The sequence below is a fragment of the Elgaria multicarinata genome, chromosome 3, assembly GCF_023053635.1.
Source record: "Elgaria multicarinata webbii isolate HBS135686 ecotype San Diego chromosome 3, rElgMul1.1.pri, whole genome shotgun sequence".
In the NCBI taxonomy this organism is placed as follows: domain Eukaryota; kingdom Metazoa; phylum Chordata; class Lepidosauria; order Squamata; family Anguidae; genus Elgaria; species Elgaria multicarinata.
This window is the reverse complement of record NC_086173.1, coordinates 101,196,627-101,219,106: the sequence shown is the minus strand read 5'-3', so window position 1 is coordinate 101,219,106 and position 22,480 is coordinate 101,196,627. Positions and strand designations below refer to the sequence as shown.

At 45.3% G+C, this 22,480-nt stretch overlaps 1 protein-coding gene across 2 annotated transcripts in view; it reads left to right on the top strand.

Moving 5' to 3' along the window:
• The window catches only part of CACNA2D2 (calcium voltage-gated channel auxiliary subunit alpha2delta 2), a 639,662-nt gene that overhangs the window by 550,481 nt on the left and 66,701 nt on the right, over nucleotides 1–22,480 (top strand). For both annotated transcript variants that reach the window (XM_063121105.1, XM_063121104.1), the window contains exons 12-14: nucleotides 1,117–1,224; nucleotides 5,346–5,424; nucleotides 13,610–13,659. In XM_063121105.1, the coding sequence (XP_062977175.1) occupies nucleotides 1,117–1,224; nucleotides 5,346–5,424; nucleotides 13,610–13,659 (237 nt within the window). The remainder of the gene's footprint in view (nucleotides 1–1,116; nucleotides 1,225–5,345; nucleotides 5,425–13,609; nucleotides 13,660–22,480) is intronic.

The window sequence follows — 22,480 nt, the reverse complement described above, 5'->3', positions numbered from 1 at the left end:
CCTTCTGGGAGGGATGCTGGAACCTGTGGGAAATCCTCCATAATAACCACTCCTCCATCCCTGGAAATATCTTTTATTGCATTACATTCCCAGCACCTTTGACCCAATGACACAGCGACTGCAGTGCGAGGAACGGGGATGGGAGCATCACTATTATTCTTCCTAAAAACATGTGGATCATTGTGCCTGGAGAGAACAGGTCTCTCTTAAGACAGAATATTGGTGCTGCAGGCTTCTCTCGAGATAAATGGAAAGCTTCAGTGGCCGATACTTAAGTTTCAATAGCAGCAGCTGCCTCTTCCATTTCATTAGAAAGTTAGCAGGGCCCATCTGAGGGGGCTCGGATCAGACGGGCTGCAGTGACGTTGGGCAAAATAAAGATGAATAGCCCTATTAATCGCTGAGCGGTAATAGCCACAACATAATTTCCGTCCCGACAGCCCCTCCTTCTCCCTGTTCATCTGCACCACCTTCACCCCTGGAGAAGCAGCTAAAGAAAACAGATTCCTCACTGCCAGTTCCTGGGACTGAGGAGGATTTGTGGCGGGGAGGGGAACGAGGCAGGAAACAGTAGCTCCGGTATTCAGGATTTTCTGCTCACACACATACACATAATACCTATGTACTTATGCACGTACATCCTTTGCCATTCCCTTTTATAAATAAGGAAGCACACTCTTGTGAGTATACATACACACACTGCCACTGCTTTCATTTCTGTTTTACTGTGTGCACAACTGGACATGGCTTCCGTCTACATGTACATGAATTTAACCTATGTGTTTCAGTCTTTTCTTCTCTGGTTCCCTTCCCTCTTCTGGTAGGTAAAAGTAACAGTCCAAAGTAGTCTCAAATAAGCCTGATTCAAGCCCAGAGAAGACAACTGCATTTGCACATGCAACCATATCCGACCACACTCATTCTCTTTCCTCCCAGCCAGATGGTTACTTTGAATAATAGTCACTGTGCTGATGTTGCCTGCCCAGGCTTGTATTTTAACCAGCACATGTCAAATTTACAGGCGTATTCATCCTCCAGTTCCCATAATGCTTTTTTAGTGCCATGACCTTGGCTTTGAGTTCGGTACTCAGTCAAATTACTGTTTCTTCTTTGCAGTCCAACATCACTAGAGCTAATTGCAATAAGATGATCATGATGTTCACCGACGGAGGGGAAGATCGCGTGCAGGATGTGTTTGAGAAGTACAATTGGCCCAACAAGACGGTGAGTCTTCAGCTTGCGCCCTACCCTGGCCATGGTGCTCCTGATGCTGCCCTTGTAAGGTTGCTGGATCACACCCCAGGTGGGATGCTGATCTTCTTTACAACCACACACTTTCATTTCAGGGTTTTGGAGTGCTGTAACAGGGTTCAGATAGGATAACCTCCCCATGCTCCCCGCTGGGTTGTCCCAGGGGGAAAGCGTCCTGACTTTTGCCACAACATTTTGCATCCTCCAGAGCATGCACTATAAGAGCATCAGATGCCACCCACTGGATGATTGCTGAAAGTTCTCACGACATGAGGGAACTTCAGCATCCATAGGGAGATCCCTTCCCCCTCTACGTCACTCTCCCCAGCCATGGTCCAGATGCCCCCTCCCTGTAGCAGTGCAGATAAAGAACCAGGCATTCCACCAGCCTGGAGAGCAGAGATCTAGATGAAGTTGAGTGGGGGAAATGTGGGAGCAGGGCTGAAGCATTGGAGCTGCTACGTGTTGCCACAGGATCTTAACATACGCAACGACCGCTCTGGAAATTGGGCTCCTGATAGCTCTAAGCTAGGAATGGGCAACATGTAACCTTCCAGATGTTTTGGCCTTCAGCTCCACCAGTGTAACCAATAGAGAGACATCATGGGAGTTGTAGGACAAACATCTGGAGGGCCACAAGTTGGCCAGCCCTGCACTAAGCCTATGAGAGAAAAGACCTCATGTTCCATTTGCTGCTTTGGAGTGGGTTCTTACTTCATAACCAACAGAAAGTGTTGCAGTGATTCCACGCTGCTGCAGTTTGTGACCATGTTGTTTTATGCTGCTGTGGAGCACAGACCCCTCCATAGTATGTCAGAGCAGGGAGCACTGAGGCTCCGCCATGGTGCCGGTGAGTACAGGGGAAGTTGTTCATTAGCAAAGCCAGGAAAAGGCTTTTGGAGTCTACTTGTGCTGAGAGTCCCCTCACCCCACTGGCTGGCAATGTGATTCAGGACTTAAAAGCAGGTATTAAAGAGATAGTCATTAGCTGCAATTAGCAGGCAAGAGCTAATTTTCCGCCTTTTTTCTGTCCCAGGAGGAGTTGTTGTTTTTCCAAGCAGTTGACTGCTATTGCACACTGCAACTTCAGATGCACACCCAGACACCTCATTCTCTGAAAAGGTTTGAGGGAGCTCACATTTGTGTGGATAGTGTCACTACATAGTGTAGTCACAAGGTGACACTGGACCTAACAGTGTCTGGCTGGAGTCAGGAGCCTCCTGTGTCTGTTTTGCTGTTGATGGAGAGAGGCAATAATGTCCTTGGTCTAACCTCTGGACTAGCATATCCTCCAAGCCTTCCATGGCAATACTGACCCTGGGCCATGAACAGCAAGTTACTCCCTCAATGAAATCCATGAATCCAAATTCTTCCCTAATGCACATATATAGGCCCAAATCAGATGTATGCGCATTTGAATATCATAGGACATGAGTAATTTAAACAACAAGCAGACTCATCCAGGTAAAACTAGAACAGAACAGAACACACACACACACACACACACACACACACACACATGCGCACACACACACACACACATATATATATATATATATATATATATGCGCAAAAATAGCATTCTTCCTAAGCTAAATATGTAAAACGCTTCCATGCCATAATGTGCGAAGCAGCTGTTAGCTACAGATGGCAAAGGGTATTGATTCAGGTCAAGGTAACTAGCTAGTTATGAAGGAAATTACCATACCATTGCAGATAAGTGGTGTTGGCTGTCTGTCAGTCAGAGAGCAAAACAAGCCTCTCACTCACAGCATCTGACAGGCTGGATTCCAAAATGGCCTCACCCCGATTGCTCCTAACAGGGGGTGGGGGGTGCGGATGGCGGATGAGACCACTCTCTTTTATAGGATAGAATCTTTTGGTAGCTACTGACTTTATGACTCCGGTTTTGTTCATTTTTAACCTATGCAAAGGCATTTGGTTACATTTTGGATTCGACAAAGATGATTGAACTTGTAAATTCAGTTCTGTCTGAGAGCCAGGAAAAAGAGATAGGCGAAATCCACACATTTCTTGCTCTCTGCCAAACTGAACGGAACAGTGTCCAAAGGGCTTCTTGGGAACAGCTCCTGATCCATATTCCACAGCAGTGTTTGTCTCAGGCTGCAACTTTAGCCTTTGGCTCTGACAGGACTGTGTTACACAATTATCTGGTATGGTGGCCGAGTTAAACACCAAACGTAATATACAGAATAACAGATATTGTACCTCCATTTCATGGTACTTCTTCTGAATGTACCATATGGAGACCTGAACTATGCTAGGAGGGAGAGCAGGTGAATTTGTAATGTGCCTCTTGTTCACTTGCTTAAACTGTGATGAGCTAGAATCTGTGCATGAGCCAATGAGGGGTGGAAGACAGCATCAACCCACCCCCAAATCTTTGCATATGGGATATTATAAATGAGGCAAGAAACGTGACCAGATAATTGAGGAACCAGCTGTGTGACTGGCATCAGTTCAGTCACGAGGACAGGGGGAAGTGGCTAACTCATGCTTTATTGCTGAATTCCGCCTCATTTGGTGTGAGCTATTTAGACAGTTGATCTTCCTGCCTGTCTGCTCCCGCACTGAGCCACTGCCCCTTTAATGGTGCGTCTAACGCGATGGCAGTGGTTTTATTACCTGCACCGACCTTGAAGTGCCAGAAAAGAAGGTGGACAGAACTTCCTTTGAAACTTTGCACAGAGTGTTGCTAAAAGGGGTACTTTTCTCAACACTGCTGGGTTTGGGAGAGATTCCATCAGAGTTAAGGGTATATAGGAACAGCAGCCTGGACTTAGAATAGGGTAACTTTTATATCCTCCAGACTTCTCTCCTCTTTCCCTACTTATGTGCAAGAGGGAAAGGTGATGGGCGTGGTCCCCAGACACCTTCTGCAAACGATGCTCTTATTTAGAGCTGAGAGCAGACACTAATTGGGAAACATGTAGCTGAGGGTTAGCTGTTTATTTACTCTAGTGTAACTGTACAAAGCCCCAGTTTGGATTGGGACCACCACACAACAGCCAAGCAAGTGAGTTCTTTCTGTGACATGAAGCTGTGCAGATGTTGTGTTGCATTAGAACACAGCATAAAAATGCCCAGTGTAATTCAGGCGTTTTGTAAAAATGAATTGCTAAGTGATGAACGCTTGAACCACTGCTTCATCTTAGCGCCATTCCAAGTGGCCATTGGATCTGTGGCAGCTGCTTGAAAGCACACAGCCATTTGCCATCGTCTGCAGGGTTCTGCTTCTGCCACACCACTACAAAAAGAACGCACAGTCGATGAGCAGTGGGGCAAGAGCTAAAATGTGACTGCATTTTCATGCATCGTTTCCAGCACTCCCAGTGGTTGTGGGAACTGACCCTTGGTTAAATATGTTAAAAACGTAATATTGTCAAGGGTGTTATAATGTGAACCAAACCTGAGCATTTTTGGAGAAGGCAGGGTGCAAATTTACAAATAATTTCTGTTTTACTAATTAAATGCAATTAAAACAGTTATCAAGAACTGAGCTTCCAAACATCGGGCCATAAAATTACATGCAGGGGTTCTCCAAGTCACACGGCTGCTTAGCAGGTCACACACTGTTCAGGCAAAGCCAATTTAGCACATGGGGATGCACAGCTTTGGGGTGCAGAGCAGCCACTTGGAACATTTTTGTGTGCATTGTTGGCTTCCTGGTTCGACCCACTTGGCTGGGTGCAGCCAGCCGCCACCATGCACAAGATCAGATGTTTTGCACAACTTAGCAAGTGCTCAAAAACTTTTTGGTGTATGGTGGGGCTGCACACATCTGGCTGGCCACAGGGTGGAAGAAGACATATGGCTACTATGTGGACAGGAGTCATACAAACAGGTCCCTAGTAGGTACCTCCGGGCTTTGCTAAGGAATCTCCAGCTGACAAGAGCATCTGTTGTTATTTGAATGGGTTTCTTTTTTTATAGGTTACATGTGCTTATGTTGCAAACAAAGCCATTGGTTTTATGGGTTGGGCGGGTACTGGAGAAGGCTCTGTGCTCAATGATGGATCCTCCCAGGTTCCTTCCCTTGATTAAAAATAAATCCTCCTTGTTCGTTTTCACAGGTACGAGTATTCACCTTTTCTGTGGGACAGCATAACTATGATGTCACTCCCCTGCAGTGGATGGCTTGCGCGAACAAAGGTAGGGAGAGTGGCTCAAAGGCAGAAGTGCCTCCAGTTAGCCTATGCTATTCTATCTGTGGGCTTCCCAGAGGCATCTGGTTGGCTGCTGTGTGAACAGAATGCTGGACTAAACAGTAGGGTGACCATATGAAAAGGAGGACAGGGCTCCTGTATCTTTAACAGTTGCATAGAAAAGGGAATTTCAGCAGGTGTCATTTGTATATATGGAGAACCTGGTGAAATTCCCTCTTCATCACAACAGTTAAAGCTGCAGGGGCTATACTAGAGTGACCAGATTTAAAAGAGGGCAGGGCACCTGCAGCTTTAACTGTTGTGATGAAGAGGGAATTTCACCAGGTTCCCCATATATACAAATGACACCTGCTGAAATTTCCTTTTCAATACAACTGTTAAAGATACAGGAGCCCTGTCCTCCTTTCCATATGTTCATCCTACCAAACTAGGTGATACATTGAATGCTCAATCGCATTTAATTTGTCTGTTGCAAATAGTCTCACCTTGTAGCTTCCAGTGTTCCCATGCCTCTTTTGTCTCTAGATTGGAAGGGACACATCACACAACTCATGGAGCCAGATATGAAGGATCAATTGATTAGTGTACTGCTGCTGATTCTTTGCTGGTTTAATTTATATGGGATAATCATTTGTCAGTAAACAAGAGGTGCATGTGCTTTCCCATCAGCTGAAAGTGGGCAGAATAGATGAAGGGTTCTTGAATCTAGGTCAGCCTTCCTCAATCTGGTGCCCTCAAAATGAGTTGGGTTGCAGCTCCCATATTTCCGCACCAGCATGACGTTGGCCAAGCTGTTTGGGGATTATGGAGGGTGCAGTCCAACACATCTCAAGGACATCAGGTTAGAGAAGGCTGATCTAGGTAGACAGCTCCTAGCACTACCAGTCAAAAGGCATTCCGCAGCTACCCCATCTTTTCCTACTTAGCAGATTTTTTGTGGAAGGAAAAAAGATGGAAGAACTGATGTTGTAAGCCTATGCGGCAGGGTCTTGCTATTTACTGTTTTACTCTGTACAGCACCATGTATATTGATGGTGCTATATAAATAAATTAATAATAATAATAATAATAATAATAATAATAATAATAATAATAATAATGTTAAAACACAGGAGGGTTACAGGTGGACCACAGGATCTGGATTCCCCGTAAAATTCCATGAATGAGGCAAGATGGTTGCACAATAAATGCCTCATCTGGAAGCACCCCGTGTGATTTATTGTAGTGGATCCCTTTCTGCTTGAGTAACACTATGCAAGATCATATGTCACACAAATTAAAGGCTTTAAGGTGGCTGCTGCCATTAAATGCTTGTGTGCTGTTTTACTAAAAATAGGGTATCATTTCACCTACTCTATCTCTTATTCTCTGAGGCCAACATGGCAACTGCTGCATACACCTACATCTCTGAAGCTCCCCTCCCCTTCCATTTCCTTTCTGTCCCCTTTAATCTTGCTCACCTTCCTCTGTACCTGAAATCTCCTGCCTCTGCCTCTCATTTATCCAAGATTGCCTCGTGTGCCCTTTTGTTCAGTAGCCCAGGCTTTCCTTTCACACCTCCTGTATCTGTCGTAGGGTGGCGGAGGCCTGGGGACCTTCTGGCTTGCAGTAATCCATCTTCCCATTATGCTGTCCTATGGGAATAACGCTGGTCATTCATGCCCAAATTCTGTTCTCTTTTTTGTCTGCTTTGCTCCCTTGCCCTTTTCAGCCTTACCTAACTGGTGACTTTAGATCAGCTGTATATGTAGTAGCTAATTCTCATTGTGATTCAAATGTTACAATCCCTGTTACATGCACATGCAGGCATTTTTGGAATGTATCAGGACTTGTTAGCAGCCTTCTTTGCACATCATTGTATGTGTGCAAGTGTTTTGATTTCCGCTTCATCCCACTGGAGATGCTTGTGAAGAGAAGTTTCTCAGAGCTGTGCTAGATTTGTATCATAAACTCTCATCAGACAGGCATGTGGCTGCTGCCATTTCCTGGCCATTTCCTTACACATTTTCCCCCCAGAACATGTCTAGTCAAGCAATGTCAGAAGCTATTGTCAAAATTTGCTTTCAGCATCATCATCATCATTATTATTATTATTATTATTATTATTATTATTATTATTTTAAAAAATCATGCTTGGAGATCTCTACACCACAAGCGCAACCGTTTCCTGCCTCAACTGCTTAACTTGATTAATTAATTTGTACAGAGCCAGGGCTCACCAGAGTTTAGCCCCAGAACCTGTTGTCAATGCTCAGCTCCAGGGCAATTGAAGTAATAATAAAGAAGAGAGGGCAAAGGCATGAAAGCTTCTGCCACAATAAATTTGTTAGTCTACTATAATGTGCCACCAGACTCTCAGTTGTTTTTTTGCTACGCAACAAACTAAAACATGGCTACCCATCTGGGATTTATCCCAGCTGAGCATAAATGGAGCACCTTCATCACTGAATAATGCTAATCAAACCCATCTGGAATTAGTTGGCAAGGCCTTTAGATTAAAGATTGGTTTCTTGGGAGACGGGAATGCCAACACTTTCAGAACTGAGGCGCATGGAGTATGGGTTAAACTAGATGTTACAGGCAGAGACATGTGTTGAAACCCCAAAATGGCTGCATTTTTCAAAATGAAAAGCAGCCCCGGGAGACAAAGATTTTGAGCAGAGGTGTTGGGGGAGAGGCAGGGGGAGGAGGTGCTTTAACACCCACCAGCAACTTTTCTGCTCAAAATTGCCCCCACCAGCTGCTTCTCCTCCCATCTCCTACCCACTAGATTGCTGATATTTATTTGCCCTTGTAAATACAGCTCATTCACTCAAAATTGTGTCTCCCAAGGCTGATTTTCATTTTTTTAAAACAACAACAACAACAACAACAATCAAATCTTCATTAGAGGCAAATTACACGTAACGTTTAGTTTATTCCTGAGAGCTCTTTAAAAAGGCAGGGATTTTGGCAGCCATTTAAGTAGCAAGCTCCTTTTGGCTTGGTTTTTGTTTTTAATTTTAATCTCTGATGAGCATTTGATCCAACTGCAGCTTTCATTTGCCTCTCTCCGTATTCTCAGTGACTCTTTGGGAACTTATTTGGTACCTTACCCCTTGCCTGTGAAGGTTCTGTTCTCGACTTCTGGCTCCCTCTGCCCTTTGTTCTGAATGGCATGAAAAGGAAGAACTTTGTTTCTTGAGAGCTTTGTCATCTCATGCTGCTAGTCCCCCAGGCCTCTGCTTCTGACATCAAAGGCACTCAGAGAGCAGTAGTGACATCATATGTAGGAAGGACTTCCACTGAAAACAGTAGGAGCTCCTGAAACAGAGAGAAATGAATTTAGGCAAGTATGGCAAGTGGAATGTCTTACTGCTAGATATGGCTGGCTGTTACCGCCTTAAGATTGTCCACAAGAATAAAAGGGTCATGTAGTTTAAAAATACGAAAACTGAAGCACTGAGAGGGAAGGCTTTCTGTTGGCGAAAGCAGCATAAAGGGGGGTCGGATTTTCTTGAATCCACCCACCACCACCCCACACACGTATGTTTTGGTGCTTGCAGACAGAGGCCTCCTAGCACTAGCAATGAGACGGCATTGTGCAGCTCTTCCACTTTTTTCTCCTTAATGGACTTCCTGAGGTAAGAAAAAAAGATGGAAGAAGCAGTGGGAAAACATGGAGGAGTTACGAGTGAAGACAACAACATCCGGATTCCCCCATAAAATTCTGTGAAGGAGACAGGTTGATGGTGCCATGAAAACCTCACCAGGAAGCAGCCCCTAGCTTCATCCAGACCCCTTTTAAAATCCCATGAAGGAGGCTGGGCGGCACTATTAAAGTCAGTTCATAGTATTTCAGGCTTCCCACTTCCCTGAGCATCAGGAAGTTCCAGGAGGAGCCTTTCGTGTGGGGAGAGAATACTTGAGATTTAAGGATGTTTTTTAAATATATGTTTAATTTACATATATACAGCATCACTACCACAGTAGGTGCTACAATATGCTCTCAGTCCCCCTAAGATCTTCCTTGCCATTCAGATGCAAAAGATCTGATTTCTGGCTCCTTTCTTTGCCTACCAAGCTATTACTTACCTTACACCACAGTACCAGAAAGCGGATGTCAAGTAGCTGTTGTTTGCCACTAGCCATCAAAACACCATCAAGCAAGCAATTGGGCCTAGAAAAGCTTAGGAAGATAGTTACCCCTTTAATGTGATACAAGACCAATGGCATTCCCGTCACAATGCATCACTGGAGTGGCATGATTACCACTTTCCTATGGCTGGATCCCATATCATCTTAGAAACATCTGAAGGCTGGAATCATGTGGGATGGACTGATCTATGCCATAATTCCCCATTCTATCCTGGCTACTGATGCCAACATTGTTATCATAGAATCATAGAATAGTACAGTTGGAAGGAGCCTATAAGGCCATTGACTCCAACCCCCTGCTCATTGCAGGAATCTACCTTAAAGCATACCTGACAGATGGCTGTCCAGCTACCTCTTGAATGCTTCTAGTGTGGGAGAGCCCACAACTTCCTTAGGCAATTGGTTCCATTGCCATAATACTGTTAAGATCAACCTGTCCCATTTCTGCAAAGTAAAAAGGGTCAGGCCTTTGAGATCTGGGGTTATTCTGTTGGGAGGGGGTATCCCGAAGAGGAGCAATTTCATTTCCCAGTTAAGTTTCATTTTTCCAGTAAAGTTTCATTTTTTCAAGGTTCAAACAGTACTTTCTGTTTTGGGGAAGAGGGTATAAAAATAGAGAAATGAGCCAGCCAGAGAGAGCAGGAAAAGATGAGAGCATGAGGAAGAAGTAGCTGGAGAAGTCTAGGTGCAGCTAGGGTAAAAGAATTTGCAACCTTTTTGCAACTTTTATTTTCTTTTAATGCCTTTGTATCATTCAGTTCTATTGACTAAATACCTTCATTTGTAAGGTGGTTGTTTTAATATGCTAGTAAACTGTTGTGTTAAACCTAAAAGGTCTTGTGTGCCAGTCACCCCATGTGTACAGCCTAAACCCCACATTACTGGGAAAAGGAAAGTAAAAGAAGAAAGGTGGGGCTCTTAAGGAGGTAGAGATCCTTAAGGAGTTGCTCAGAGGTTCCAGGTCATAGAGGGAACCCTGACACCACCACATGCTACTCTTGCAATGTTTAAACCTGACCCGCGTATATGACAGTCTTGTCCAGTGCCATCTGAGACTCCTCTACCCCTCTCCATACTCATATATTAATTCCTGGCATCTCCCTCATCCTTGTTTTCTACATTTCTTCTAGCTTGCAAGAAGCTCATATATATTCAATACTGATCATACCACTGGCACTAAACTGATGCTCAATAATAGTAATAATTGTATTAGAACCAAGAGAAGGACTCTCCTTTTCTTGCAGGCAGTGCCGCTTGGGTATTTGCATGTCTATATCGTCATGTAACCAGCCAGGCTTTCTGTAGGCCCAGCTGTACAATGAGAGATGGGATCATAGTAAGCCCCCATTGTATGAGCTGCACACAGCCAAAAGTACATCTCAAGAATGTGGTAACAGAAGCCCATCTGACTTGCTGTGTGGCCCAGCTTTTCTCAGATCGCTAATTAAATCTGCTGCCCTAACAGGAATTGTGGGACAGACATTGCCACATCTTACTAGATCAGCCATCATTTGGCACTTGATGGCTGTTAATATCTCAGTTTCCCTATCTACAAAATTAAATGAACATAAATGGCACACCAAGTCCTTTATTGATGATGAATTAGCTGAAAATGAAGGGAGTCGGAGAGAAATAGATAAAAACGTTATATATAACTATAGAGTTCGTATGGGGACGTCTAAACAGATACGGTAATGAAATAGGCAGATGCTGCCGAGTGATGGATTGCACTGTAGACAGCCAGGTTCACAGATGCTAGAGATGGGCGGATAGTTGCACTGGGCAGAGTAGTCAGCTAATGTGCTCGATGGACGGATGCCATAGATTGGTGGATGGAGCAACAGACATTGCTTTGAGGGCCTCGGGTGCTAAATGGACTGTAGTTATTATTATTATTGCTGCTCTCTAGCCTGCCTCCTGCCCCTTCCACCCTGCAGCCTTCGCCTTGGAAAAAGGCGGAAGGTTGTAGGGGGCCGTGCTGGACTGCAGCTGCAGAGCTGCCTCCACAGGTTCAACACCTGCTGTCTGGTGTGCATTCTGCTTCTGCTTGTAAGAGAGACCAGGGCTCTGGCCAAGTCCTCTGGAAGAGAGAGCAAAGTGAGCTGGAGAGTTCTCCCTCACCCACTGCCCTTAAAGAAAATCTCCCTGCCTGGGTAACTACCCTTAGGAGATCCTGTGAAATCGAGGATTTCACCTCCAGTGAAATACAAACTCTCTTTCTGAGGCTGTTGTGAGTCTCTCATTGACTTCAGATTTGCTAGAAGGATGTTGCTGAGTCTTACTACAACACACATGAGAGCTTTGTTGGCCTCTTTTTATCTCGGGTCTTTTTTATCCCGGTGTTGGCCTAACACAAGCATCGTACTCACATGCAGCTTGAGACTGTAATGCAATTTAAACTATTACAGGTCAAAGTACGAGTTCCTATTTCCAAATCTGGCTGCTAGACTGGCAACTGCTTTTTTTATTTATTCATTCCAGTATTTTCATGTACCTCCCCTGGAAGGCGCTGTGGGGCAAAATGGCCTTTAGACATCACTAGGAGCGCTGCTGCTACTTCCACACGGCAGCAAAAGTTGCTTTAAAAATGAAAACGAAAAGGAAGAGGAACCTCTGCTCCTGACTTTTGCAAACATAAGTCTACTGGTGCTGAAATTTGTTAGAATTCCATCAGACCAGCCCTGAAAAGTGTAGGAAGTGTCTCCTTGACCCATGCATCACAACCAAAGAATAGGGTTGGGAAGGTTTGAAGGCACTTTCAGCCCAGTGCTAGTAATGATTACTGCAGGAAACTCCGGTGTTACATGCATGTATTGCTTGCATATACTATGTACACACAAGTATTTTTCCTAGTTTAGCACTGTCCCTAATGAATTTATTTTCTTATTCATAATACTTGTGTACCACTTAATATAATAAAAAAATCTAAGTAGTTCACATTTAAATTAGTATATAATGCAGTGTAAATACAGTATAAAATAAATAATTAAAAATAGTCACTGTGTATTTTTAATCATTGTGCATTTTTAGTGTCAACACTTTCCAAAACATCATGATCCTCCACTTGCAAATCTGCTATTATTTAAAACCCAAATCTGCCCTGTTTCTAAGGAAATCCTCTAAGGATACCTGCCCTTCTTTACCCGCCTCTCTGGGCCAGGTACTTTCCCAGTATGCTGTGAGCTTCACTCTTCCAATGCTACCATTTCCAGACTTTTGAATGCCTCCAGTTCTCACCAGTGACTTTGCTCTTTCTCCTCTCCTGCCTGGATTGCCCATGTGTTGCCATCTCCCTTCCTTCATATCCCCCTTCCTCAAATCCCAAAGCTTTAACCTCCTTGTCTTCCTCCTCCTCGGCTGAAATGAAACCTAAGCAAGTACAGCTGAATATGTCAACGTTTCTGATCCTTCGCTTCTTCCACCTGCCCCCTCTCCTTCCTCTTTCCCGGCACCTTAACTCCTCCTTCCTTCCATCGCACTTCTCTGCCTTCTCTCTTTGTTGTCTCTTCACTACTGATATTAAGATCTCAAGTTCCTCAGGGCCAGGATCTGTTTTTTCCTTGTTATAGTTGTGTGCGTGGATGGTGTTACTTTAATCAAAACACTTCCCCTTGCTTTTCATGGAAGATGGGAATTCATATCCACACCCCTTTCTCCTGGCTCTAGCAGCATTTTGGGGGCTTATGCTAAGAGGCTTTTGGGATCTGAAACAAGAGGCTGTTTAGGCCACAATCCAGCCCACACTTTAGGCAACTACAATCAGTGAGTTTACACACATTTAATACTTTGCTGAATTGTGATCTGCATCTGGGCGCTGAATATGGTTGGGTTAACAGAAAGGGGGCTAGTGCTGAAAATGAGATTGTGAACCGCCCAGAGAGCTCAGGCTATTGGGCGGTATAGAAATGGAATGAATGAATGAATGAATAAATGAATAAATAAATAAATAAATGAGATTTTAAAAATTCCATGCTGAAATGCATTTCTGAAGTTCATTCTGTCGTTTTAATTGTATTCATTTGTTGTTTTTAAAGGTTATTACTTTGAAATTCCCTCCATTGGGGCCATCCGAATCAACACGCAGGTAAGGGGGGGGGAGTAAAACACTGTGGGTTGGATCCAGATTTTCTCTTCCAAGAACAAAACAGCTCCTTCCATTTGAAGAGGGAACTAAGATGCGTCAGTGGGTTCCCACTTGAGGAAGGGGATGGGGGAATGGCAATTTCCCCCCAATTCCCCTGAAGCCCTCAGCTCAACCTCCCACGCTTTTCTGGAGGGTCCCCAACCCTCCAGAAAAGCATGGGGCATGGCACTGGGGACTGCAAGGGGAAGGGGGTATCAAAGGACATTGCTGCCTTATGCTCTTTCTCCAGTTGGCTGAGCGAAGTCTGGATCCATCCCCGTATGTCCAATGTATTTGCATCCTTATCTAGCTTAAAGGACTTGTGCCTCCATCTACACTGCCGTTTTGCATCATACAGGGCAAAGAATGTAAACAAATGATCCACATCAAAGTGTATTTATTTCTGGTTAGGTTTGTGTGTATATTTTATGCACTTTGGATTTAAAGACTGCATTCCATGGAGGGCTTGCCAGGGCCAGTAGCCTACTGCAATGGGATCCACTAGCACCTTGCTAAAGTCCGGCATAGATGTTACCTGGGAGGGGGGGGGAACCAGTCTGCACTTCCTGGAACTTGGGAGGAGCGCCCCTGTTACAGAACATAACTGAGTATAACTGAGAGCAGATGAGAAAATGATGTGTCATTTAAAACTTGGCTCCTGAGAAACAGCAAACAACACTGTTTGCAACCATGTATCTTCTCTTCAGGTATATTTTAAAGTCCATCTTAAAAGGGCTCAGAATATCATTTAAGGCACATCTGGACCCTACAATCGCACACACTGAAATGCTGATACCAACCCCTTACATGGCCCTGGCAGTCAGTCCACACCCCACAGGGAGGGTCAGCCCAGTAGCAACGTGAACTGGTCAAAAGTCATGACTGATCTCTTCTACCTACCCAGAGGAAAGGGCTTATTCTTATAAAAATGAAGAGATGCCTGTCCCAGTACTGTCTCGTGCTAGCAGTTCTCCCAAGGACTTGGGCAAAGGTCTTGCTCTCCTGTGCTAGCTGAGATCCTTTAACCCAGCCTGTCATGCCTCCACTGGAAGACTCCTTCTCAGAGGAAGAGCTGGGAGACCAGGAACCACCCAGCACCAGCACTGTACAGGGTCTGCCAGTAGACCAGGAGGAGCCTGGGCCCTCTGGGCATCACCTGTAGAAGACAAGGACTCTGCCTTTTCTCTGGAGGCAGAGAAACTCCCCAAGCCCTCAGCAGAAATGACAGCGGCAACACATCCAGAAGGCACCAGGTTGGGGCAAAGGTGGCTTTGATAGGAGATACCAGGGATCGAAACTGCAAATTAATACATGCAAAGCATCAGTGCTCCACCACTGAGTTAGAGCCTCTTCTTTACAGGAATCTTCCTATACATTCCCTGCATTTCCAAATTAGCACTACAGTGCCCAGTCAAAAGCACGGAGAATTGTGAACACCCCGTTATTGTAGATTCAAGTACTGAGTGCATAGCTCTGCAAGTTGCCTTTATTACTGACCTGCAAGCCCCTGTTATTCCAGCACTACATCCTCTTGGCTCACAGAAAATTGTTACATACCCCCTTTGTAACAGCTCCATATTCTTTCATATTCACACAAAACCCAATATACAGCAGTTGCTGGGGGACGTGTGTGGGAGGGTTCTATTGCACTCGTGTCCTGCTTGTGGGTCCCCAGTTGACAGCTGTTTGGCCACTGTGTGAACAAGAGTGCTGGGCTAGATGGACCCTTGGTCTGATCCAGCAGGGCTTTTTCTTATGTTCTTATGTCCTCTGCTAATATCCTAACCTCGAAGGCCCCCTGGTGTTCCTGCACAGACATGCCAATGGAGAAAACTCTTGCATGCCTGTTATATGGACTTGTATTTATGTGGTTAATTATTAAAACTTTGTGCTTGAATCAGCACGCAGAGGAGCAAGCCAAACGGCCCGATCTATCAAGCTATTAGAGCCGACAAGCGGTGTGTGAGAGAGGGAGCATGGGATGAGTTATTAGTGCCCTGAAAATGGGGTGACAAGGCAGAGCTAATAGCTTTCCATTCAAATGATGCCTAAATCTTCAGGCCAAAAGCCAAGGGGGAAATGGGGACTGAGGGTGCTGGGGCAGGCAGAGAGAGACAAGATGGGCGAAAAGATGGAGAAAGCAAAAGCTGGGGCAAAGGGGTGTGTGTGTGTGTGTGATTGGATATAGTTTAAGGACTGTTTCAGTCAGTTGTTCCAGTAAGTGAACAATCCATAGTTTCTGTCCTGATCTCTTCCTGGAACCTATTTTCAATACTGTTGTTTTTCTGACTCTTTCCCCTCACCATCACAAACGCCACACTATCTAGCTGAAGATAACTTGGATGTTTGGCAGCAATAGCAGCTCTACAAGCTGTTGCTTTTAGTGCTAAACATTTTCAGCATATTAGCCCCGGTGACAGCCACAGTATGCTTCTTTTTCCAGCTGTTAGATTTTTGGCAACTAATGCATAAATAAAAATGAGCAGAGGTGGACAGGTGAGAGGATTAATGCAAGTTGAAATAAACTCCTGTCCTGGGGAGAGAGAAAGCAGAACTCTCCCTTCTTATGCATTATGAAGGAACAGGACTGTCCTCCATTTTGTATTTAGTTTGATTTTAGGATATGGTGAGGTTAAATAGTGTGTGTGTGTGTGTTAGTCAGTTTCAATCAGAATGTTAAAAGTTTAGAGGTCAAAAGTTTAGGTAGAATGTAAAGCTATTTGGAAGTTTGCTCAGGAAGCCAGGAGATTACATAGCTCAAATGAAGTCTGGACAAAGAAAGAGAAAAGGTTTTCAACTCAGGAAACAGAAACTTAGTTTGCAGAAATGAACAAGAAACTACGGGGGAGAGAGAGAGAGAGAGAAACTAATTTTAAGAGATAAAAGCCTAAGGCAAAAAGGCAGAGGGGCAGAGAAGCAAAAGGCATGTAGCTAGTAGCTACAGAGGCAAGGAAGGCTGAAATTCACTTCTGAAGTTCACATCTGAAAGAACCAGCCAAACATTTGACTGCAGTCCTCTTGCAAACCTGAAGGGCCGTATCATGTAGACACTGTGGAGGAAAGAGGCCAAAAGGCAATGGGGAAACGAGAAAACTAACCCTGCCTACCCTACAGCAGAGTGAAAAAGAGAAAGTGCTGTTTTGAGGCGGGGGCGGGGGGGATTAATTTCGTAGCCTTTTGGTGCTTTCCATGGCTTCTGATGAGAAGGAGGGGAGGAGCGAAAATCAAGACATGGACAATGGTTTGCAGGACAGGAAACAAGGAATTGGGGTTCGTCATCCTGGATCAATATGAGTCCTCCCAATGGACCTGACTCTTTCCCTGCCTATAGTCTTGATGCCTGAAGTTCATCAGCAGGGCTGGGCAGAGCGGGGGGGGGGAGGTGACAGTGGGGACAGTTGGCATGGGCCTATGATTCTGAGGGGGCCTACTCCGAGTCCCCCTGGGCAAAGTTGCTTGATTTTTCTGTTGTTGATGATGAATTTGCCCAAAGAAAAGCACGTAAAGCATTTCTGAATGTGAAGAAGTGATGTCTTATATACATCTTGAATAAAAGTGCTTGACATTACCTTTCATATGTACCTTTCATATGTATTTAGAACTGATTAAAAAATATTTAATGAGCAGTTTGAAATGGGGCCTACATTTCCCATCTGGCCTGGGCCTACTACCAGCTTTGCCCGGCCCTGTTCATCAGAATCAGTCTGGGCACCTTTCTCTTGCTTAGCACAGCCATGTAACATCCCTCACCCCCAGGTCTTCCCAGAAGCACATTTGTCTAACTCTCTTTTCCTAGCCTGTGCCCAAATCCACTTTGGAGTCCCTTGTTGGACTGTCTGCCCCCCCTCTCCCCCCCCCCCCCGGGAAGCATGCTGGCATGATCCATTTCTGTGTAGCACAGCAGGATCCAGCACAGTTTTGAAGCAGAGTATTTAGCATGTCCACTCCCCCCGCCCCCCAGGGAACCATAAAGGTTAATAGCTCATTACTAAATATTTATTTCTGGTGACTGGAGTCTGGATTTTGACAGGAGCTTCCCCCATGGGTTGCTGATGCATTTTTCACTGAATGCTGGGGAGAGTATAGAACAGGGCAAGATTGCCACCTGGTGGGATTCTCCGAGCATTGCAATCCATTGTCTCTCGGAAGTCCCTGATGTCACCTTGAGAATCATGTCTGACTTTTTCTGACTATGTGTCACACAATCATATCTAACTTTCCCCCGTGGTGGTGTGTGTGTGTGTTTTGGAGGCTGCCAATTTAGCAAAGGGATACTGATGGTTTCTCCTCTTCAGCTGTTTCTTTAGTCAAAATCGCCACGCTACTTTCCCTGCGCTGGGAAAAAACAGTTGGAGGGGAAAGGGTTAAGCCACCTGAGCCCTGTAATTCTTCAGTTTAAATGTATGTAGCAAGCAAAACAGGCATTTTTGATTAAATCCTTATCACTGATACCATAACAGAGTCTCTGCTGGAGACAGACAGCTGCTGTCAAAGGGTGCTTCCAGATGAGGCTTTTATCAAGCAATTAGCCTGCCTCATTCATGGGATTTTACAGGGGGTCCAGACAATGTCATCTTCGACATGTAACCCTCCCATGTTGTCCCCTGCTGCTTCTGTCTTATTCTTGCCACAAAACAACAACAACCATCAAAGGGGGGGGGGATGAATAGCCGCACAATGTCCCTGATTGGTAGTGCCCTGTTTCCAAAGCATAGTGATTAATGGCCTATAGTTGAAGCCCACACAGGAGCAGGCAGGAAGTGAGGGTAAAGCAGTTCAGGGTCAAGGCCAGCCCAGTTCCCAGAGTACGGTGGCAGACAAGGAGGCGTAGTCGAAGGCAGTCCAAGGTTACTTACAGACGTTCTGTCAGGGATGGCAGACAGGGGCTCAGCAAGAGCCTTGGTCAAAGGCAGTGCATGTTCTTTTACAGGAATGCCATCAGAGCACCAGGGAGGTAAGGTCCAAAGCTGGTGAGGAGATGATTCACACATCATTACCCCCGAGGGGCTTGGCGGCCATTCTGCCTCTGCCTCTGAAGCAGAGCAGCCTTCTTGCTGGATGCGTGAGGAGTGGACCCTCAGCTGTTTATCTAGAGGCCCAAGCTCCTTCTGGAGAGCTGGCATGAGTGGTTCCCGAGCATTGTCAGTTACTGTGGTCCTCTTCAGAGGAGGAATCCTCTAGCAGGGCCATGGCAGTTAGCACTAGGAACTGTCCACAAAGCAAACTGCTTCTCTGTTGGGATGGTAGTGTATGTCCTACACTACAAGGGGTGTTTAGTGTAGGCTAGATGAGATCTGTCAGCCTAGGTGTGTATGAGTGCTCCTAACGAACCTTGCTTTTCCTCTGCTTGCAGTTCTTCAGCCTAGTGCATTTTGTATATAGATCCTTCTTCAGGCCCACAACCAGATTGAGCCTTTGGCTTCTGACTCGATTGCAAAAAATTTCTGGAATCAGGTTAGCCATGTCTTTCCATTTTCTTTATCTGCTGCTGGGATATCTGCACACAGAGATCCCAGTTTACAGATATCGAGATTGATAGAGGATTTCGCTGTATGGATGTGCTGACACCAGCAGCTCTCCGCATATCAACAATTAGCCAAAGGGGTCTTCGTGGACTGCCGTTCACTGCCCCATATTCACACTGGTTCACTGATAATGTTCACTGGTCATCTAAACCAGTCACAAGAAGGTTGCCTTCTGTTGTGGGCTCGGAGTGGAGAAAGTGTATGTGTGTGTGAGTGTGTGTGTGTGTGAGTGTGTGTTTGTGAGTGTGAGTGTGTAAGCCCAAATGTTGTCTATCCTTCATATTGAGCTATCAGAGAGACTTCTCTCCTTTCTCTTTTTCTGGGTGTCATGAAGCTGCTTAAGAAGGTCCATATTTCAGATACTCTTTTAGTGCCTGTTTTTTAACCCCAAAGAGGCTTATGACTCAGCTGATGTCTGATTCATGGTCAGGTCAGGTCTTAAGATGCTTGAGATGGCTTCCTCGTTTGGACTTAATAAGCCGAGATATGAATGAGCCCTTGGGCATGCGTGCTGCCCCCTTCACTCCTCCCTTCCCAGGGGGAGCAATCAAACCAGGGACTTTTCAGCTAATTATAATTTCCCATTTGGTCTGAACTGCCTAATTATGTTTAGTGGCCCCAGAACAAGTTAGGATATTAAGCCAAATTCATGGCTTCATATCCTGGCTTATACTTCCTGGCTCTCTATAGGTAGGTATCACGTTTTTGCCTTTCCATGGCCTCTACCTAATATTTCTAACAGGATACAAGCTAGGGGGATAAATGGTTCTGTTTTTATCTTGACAGATAGGAGTGCAACAATCAATATGTTTGGACGGCAGCTGTCAGTGCTGATATGGATTCTAGTGTGGTTGGATACAACATGTGAGCTGCGAGCACCAGCATGGGACTTTATGATCACTGAAATGTGTGGGCACATTGGTGCAATCATGTGTTTTAGCATATTATTTATATGGGTGTTCACCTGTTATTGTATGAGTGCATGTGACTTCAGGGTTGAAATATCTTAATATACATCAATGCATTTATTCCTCTGCAAATGTCTACTCAAATATTGACATAGCCATACGGATAGATGTAAACTACCTGTGTTTACATGCAAGTTGAATGGCATGATTGTGTGTGTACATGTGGATAGGTTTATGAGTGTGCACAGAAACATTGGTGTTTGCAGCCCTCATGGGCTTCAGTCACACACCCCATCGCCCCTAAGTCAACCAGTAAATGTGCGATTCTCTCAGTTGAGCTGCAAGTTGTACAGCTTTGAACCACCATCCTCCTCATTTCTTTTCCTGCCTGTGCACTGCTCTGTTTAAAGATGAAAGCGTCTTTGGAATGAGAAGAGAGACGTATGGGGAGCTGCAGGGCATTGGAGATAATTATGTGTACAGTTGGAGCTTGTTCTAATGAAACCTTCTTCCTGCATAGAACATCTGCTGCCCCTCACTGGGTGCATCACCTAGAGACCTGTAATAGACTTCACATTGGGCCAGCATGCACATTCCTTTGCTCCCATCCGGGCAGCTTTTCTGGCAATGGGAGTTGCCAGAAAATTGGCCGGTCAATTCCTCATTGTAGTCCGTGGGACACTGCCCTCTTTCCTTCAGCCACATCTTTAAGTGCCTGTCCATCTCTCCATAGGGCAAGGCAGACAATATGAAACCATCTCTGACAAAATGTGGAGGAGAGGAACCTGTGATTCTTCAAAACTGACCAGAGTTAAGCATTCAATGATTACCTTTGGTTTCTCTTTAGAGAGTTTCCCCCACACCCATCCCACCAGCAGCCTTCTCTTAAAATACCCACACATGGAGCATTAGAGCAGGGAACATGTGACATTTTTAAAAACCAGAATAATTAATGAAATGGATGGATACTGAATTACCTATCCCCTCAAAAGCTTACAGCGGGCCTTCTCGGAAGCGGCACCCACCCTCCAGGAAACCCCTCCCTTGTGCAGTTCAGGAGACGGAAAATGTAACATCCTTTAAACACCTCCTGAAAACATACCTTTTCACACAGGCGTTCCCTGGATTTTAACTTATTTTGGATTTAAATGGTAATTTTTACTTTTAAAACTTTATTTTATGACTTGCTGTATTTTATGGTTTTGAATGTGAATTGCCAAGAGAGCCTTGGCTATTGGGCTATATAAAAAAGTAATAACTAAATAAATACCAGTTTTGGGTAACTGTGGGTACATCATAGCTTGCTTGCATGTTCCTAATCATCACTGTGGCCCTGTCTTGATGATGGGTTTGCCCCAGGGTGGCTCCGCAGTGATGGCAGTTCATCTATATGACGCAGCCACCATCACAAAGCCATCCAGGGGCAAACCCCCGAAGCTTTGCTTTAAAAAAGTCGGACACTTACCCTGACTTTTCCCCACCAAGCAAGGCGTAGACACACATTTGCCATCTGTTGTCTCGCTCCGATATTACAGCGGAGGTGGGGCAAAGGCACCCCCTGATTGGGCACCATCTGCTGGGTAGGGCGTGGTCCAGCAAGCAGAATAGCCTCTGGACCTCACCTCCAGGGATCTTGGGGAGCTTCACTGCAATTAATACATAAATAATACAAAAAGACCCTCTGCACCTCTGTGGAACCTGCAGAGCTTTGCGGTAAAAGAGGAAGATTTTTTTAAAAAAACACACACAAACAAACTGAAGCTAGACCGGGCACCGGGACAGGGGGAGAGGGCAGGCCAGTGAGCCGATGGACTGGCGGAGTTTCACAGTTAAAGAGAAAGAAGTAGGGGGGGAAATACTGGAGCGAGGGGGGATGAATCTCACCATTGCCACCACTACAGCGACTGTGGCCCCAATCCAGCGAGAGTTAGTCCCATGACAACCATTTACCTATCGATTTTGATGGCATTGCAAGAGGAGTGTCACAGTTACAGAAAGAAGGAGCAGGGACAGGGGTTGACAGGCTGGTGAGCCGAATGGCCACTGGACTGCCTCCAAGGACCGGCGGACCTTCACGGTTAAAGAGAAGTAAAAAAAAAAACCCTCTGTGCCTCACTTTCCCATCTCCCCAGCACATCTGAGGGCTCCTTCTGGCCGTGTGTGTGTGTCTGTCTGTCTGTCTGTCTGTCGGTCTGTCTGTCTACAATGGGGTATGTGGGTCGGCTGAGGGAAGAAATGGAACAGGAACAGCCCCTCCTCCTCCTCCCCATTAAGTTTAAAATCCCGTATTTGTGCTCCTTTCCATGGGTATTACCCTGGAGGAGCGCAATTGCGGGATGTCAGATAACG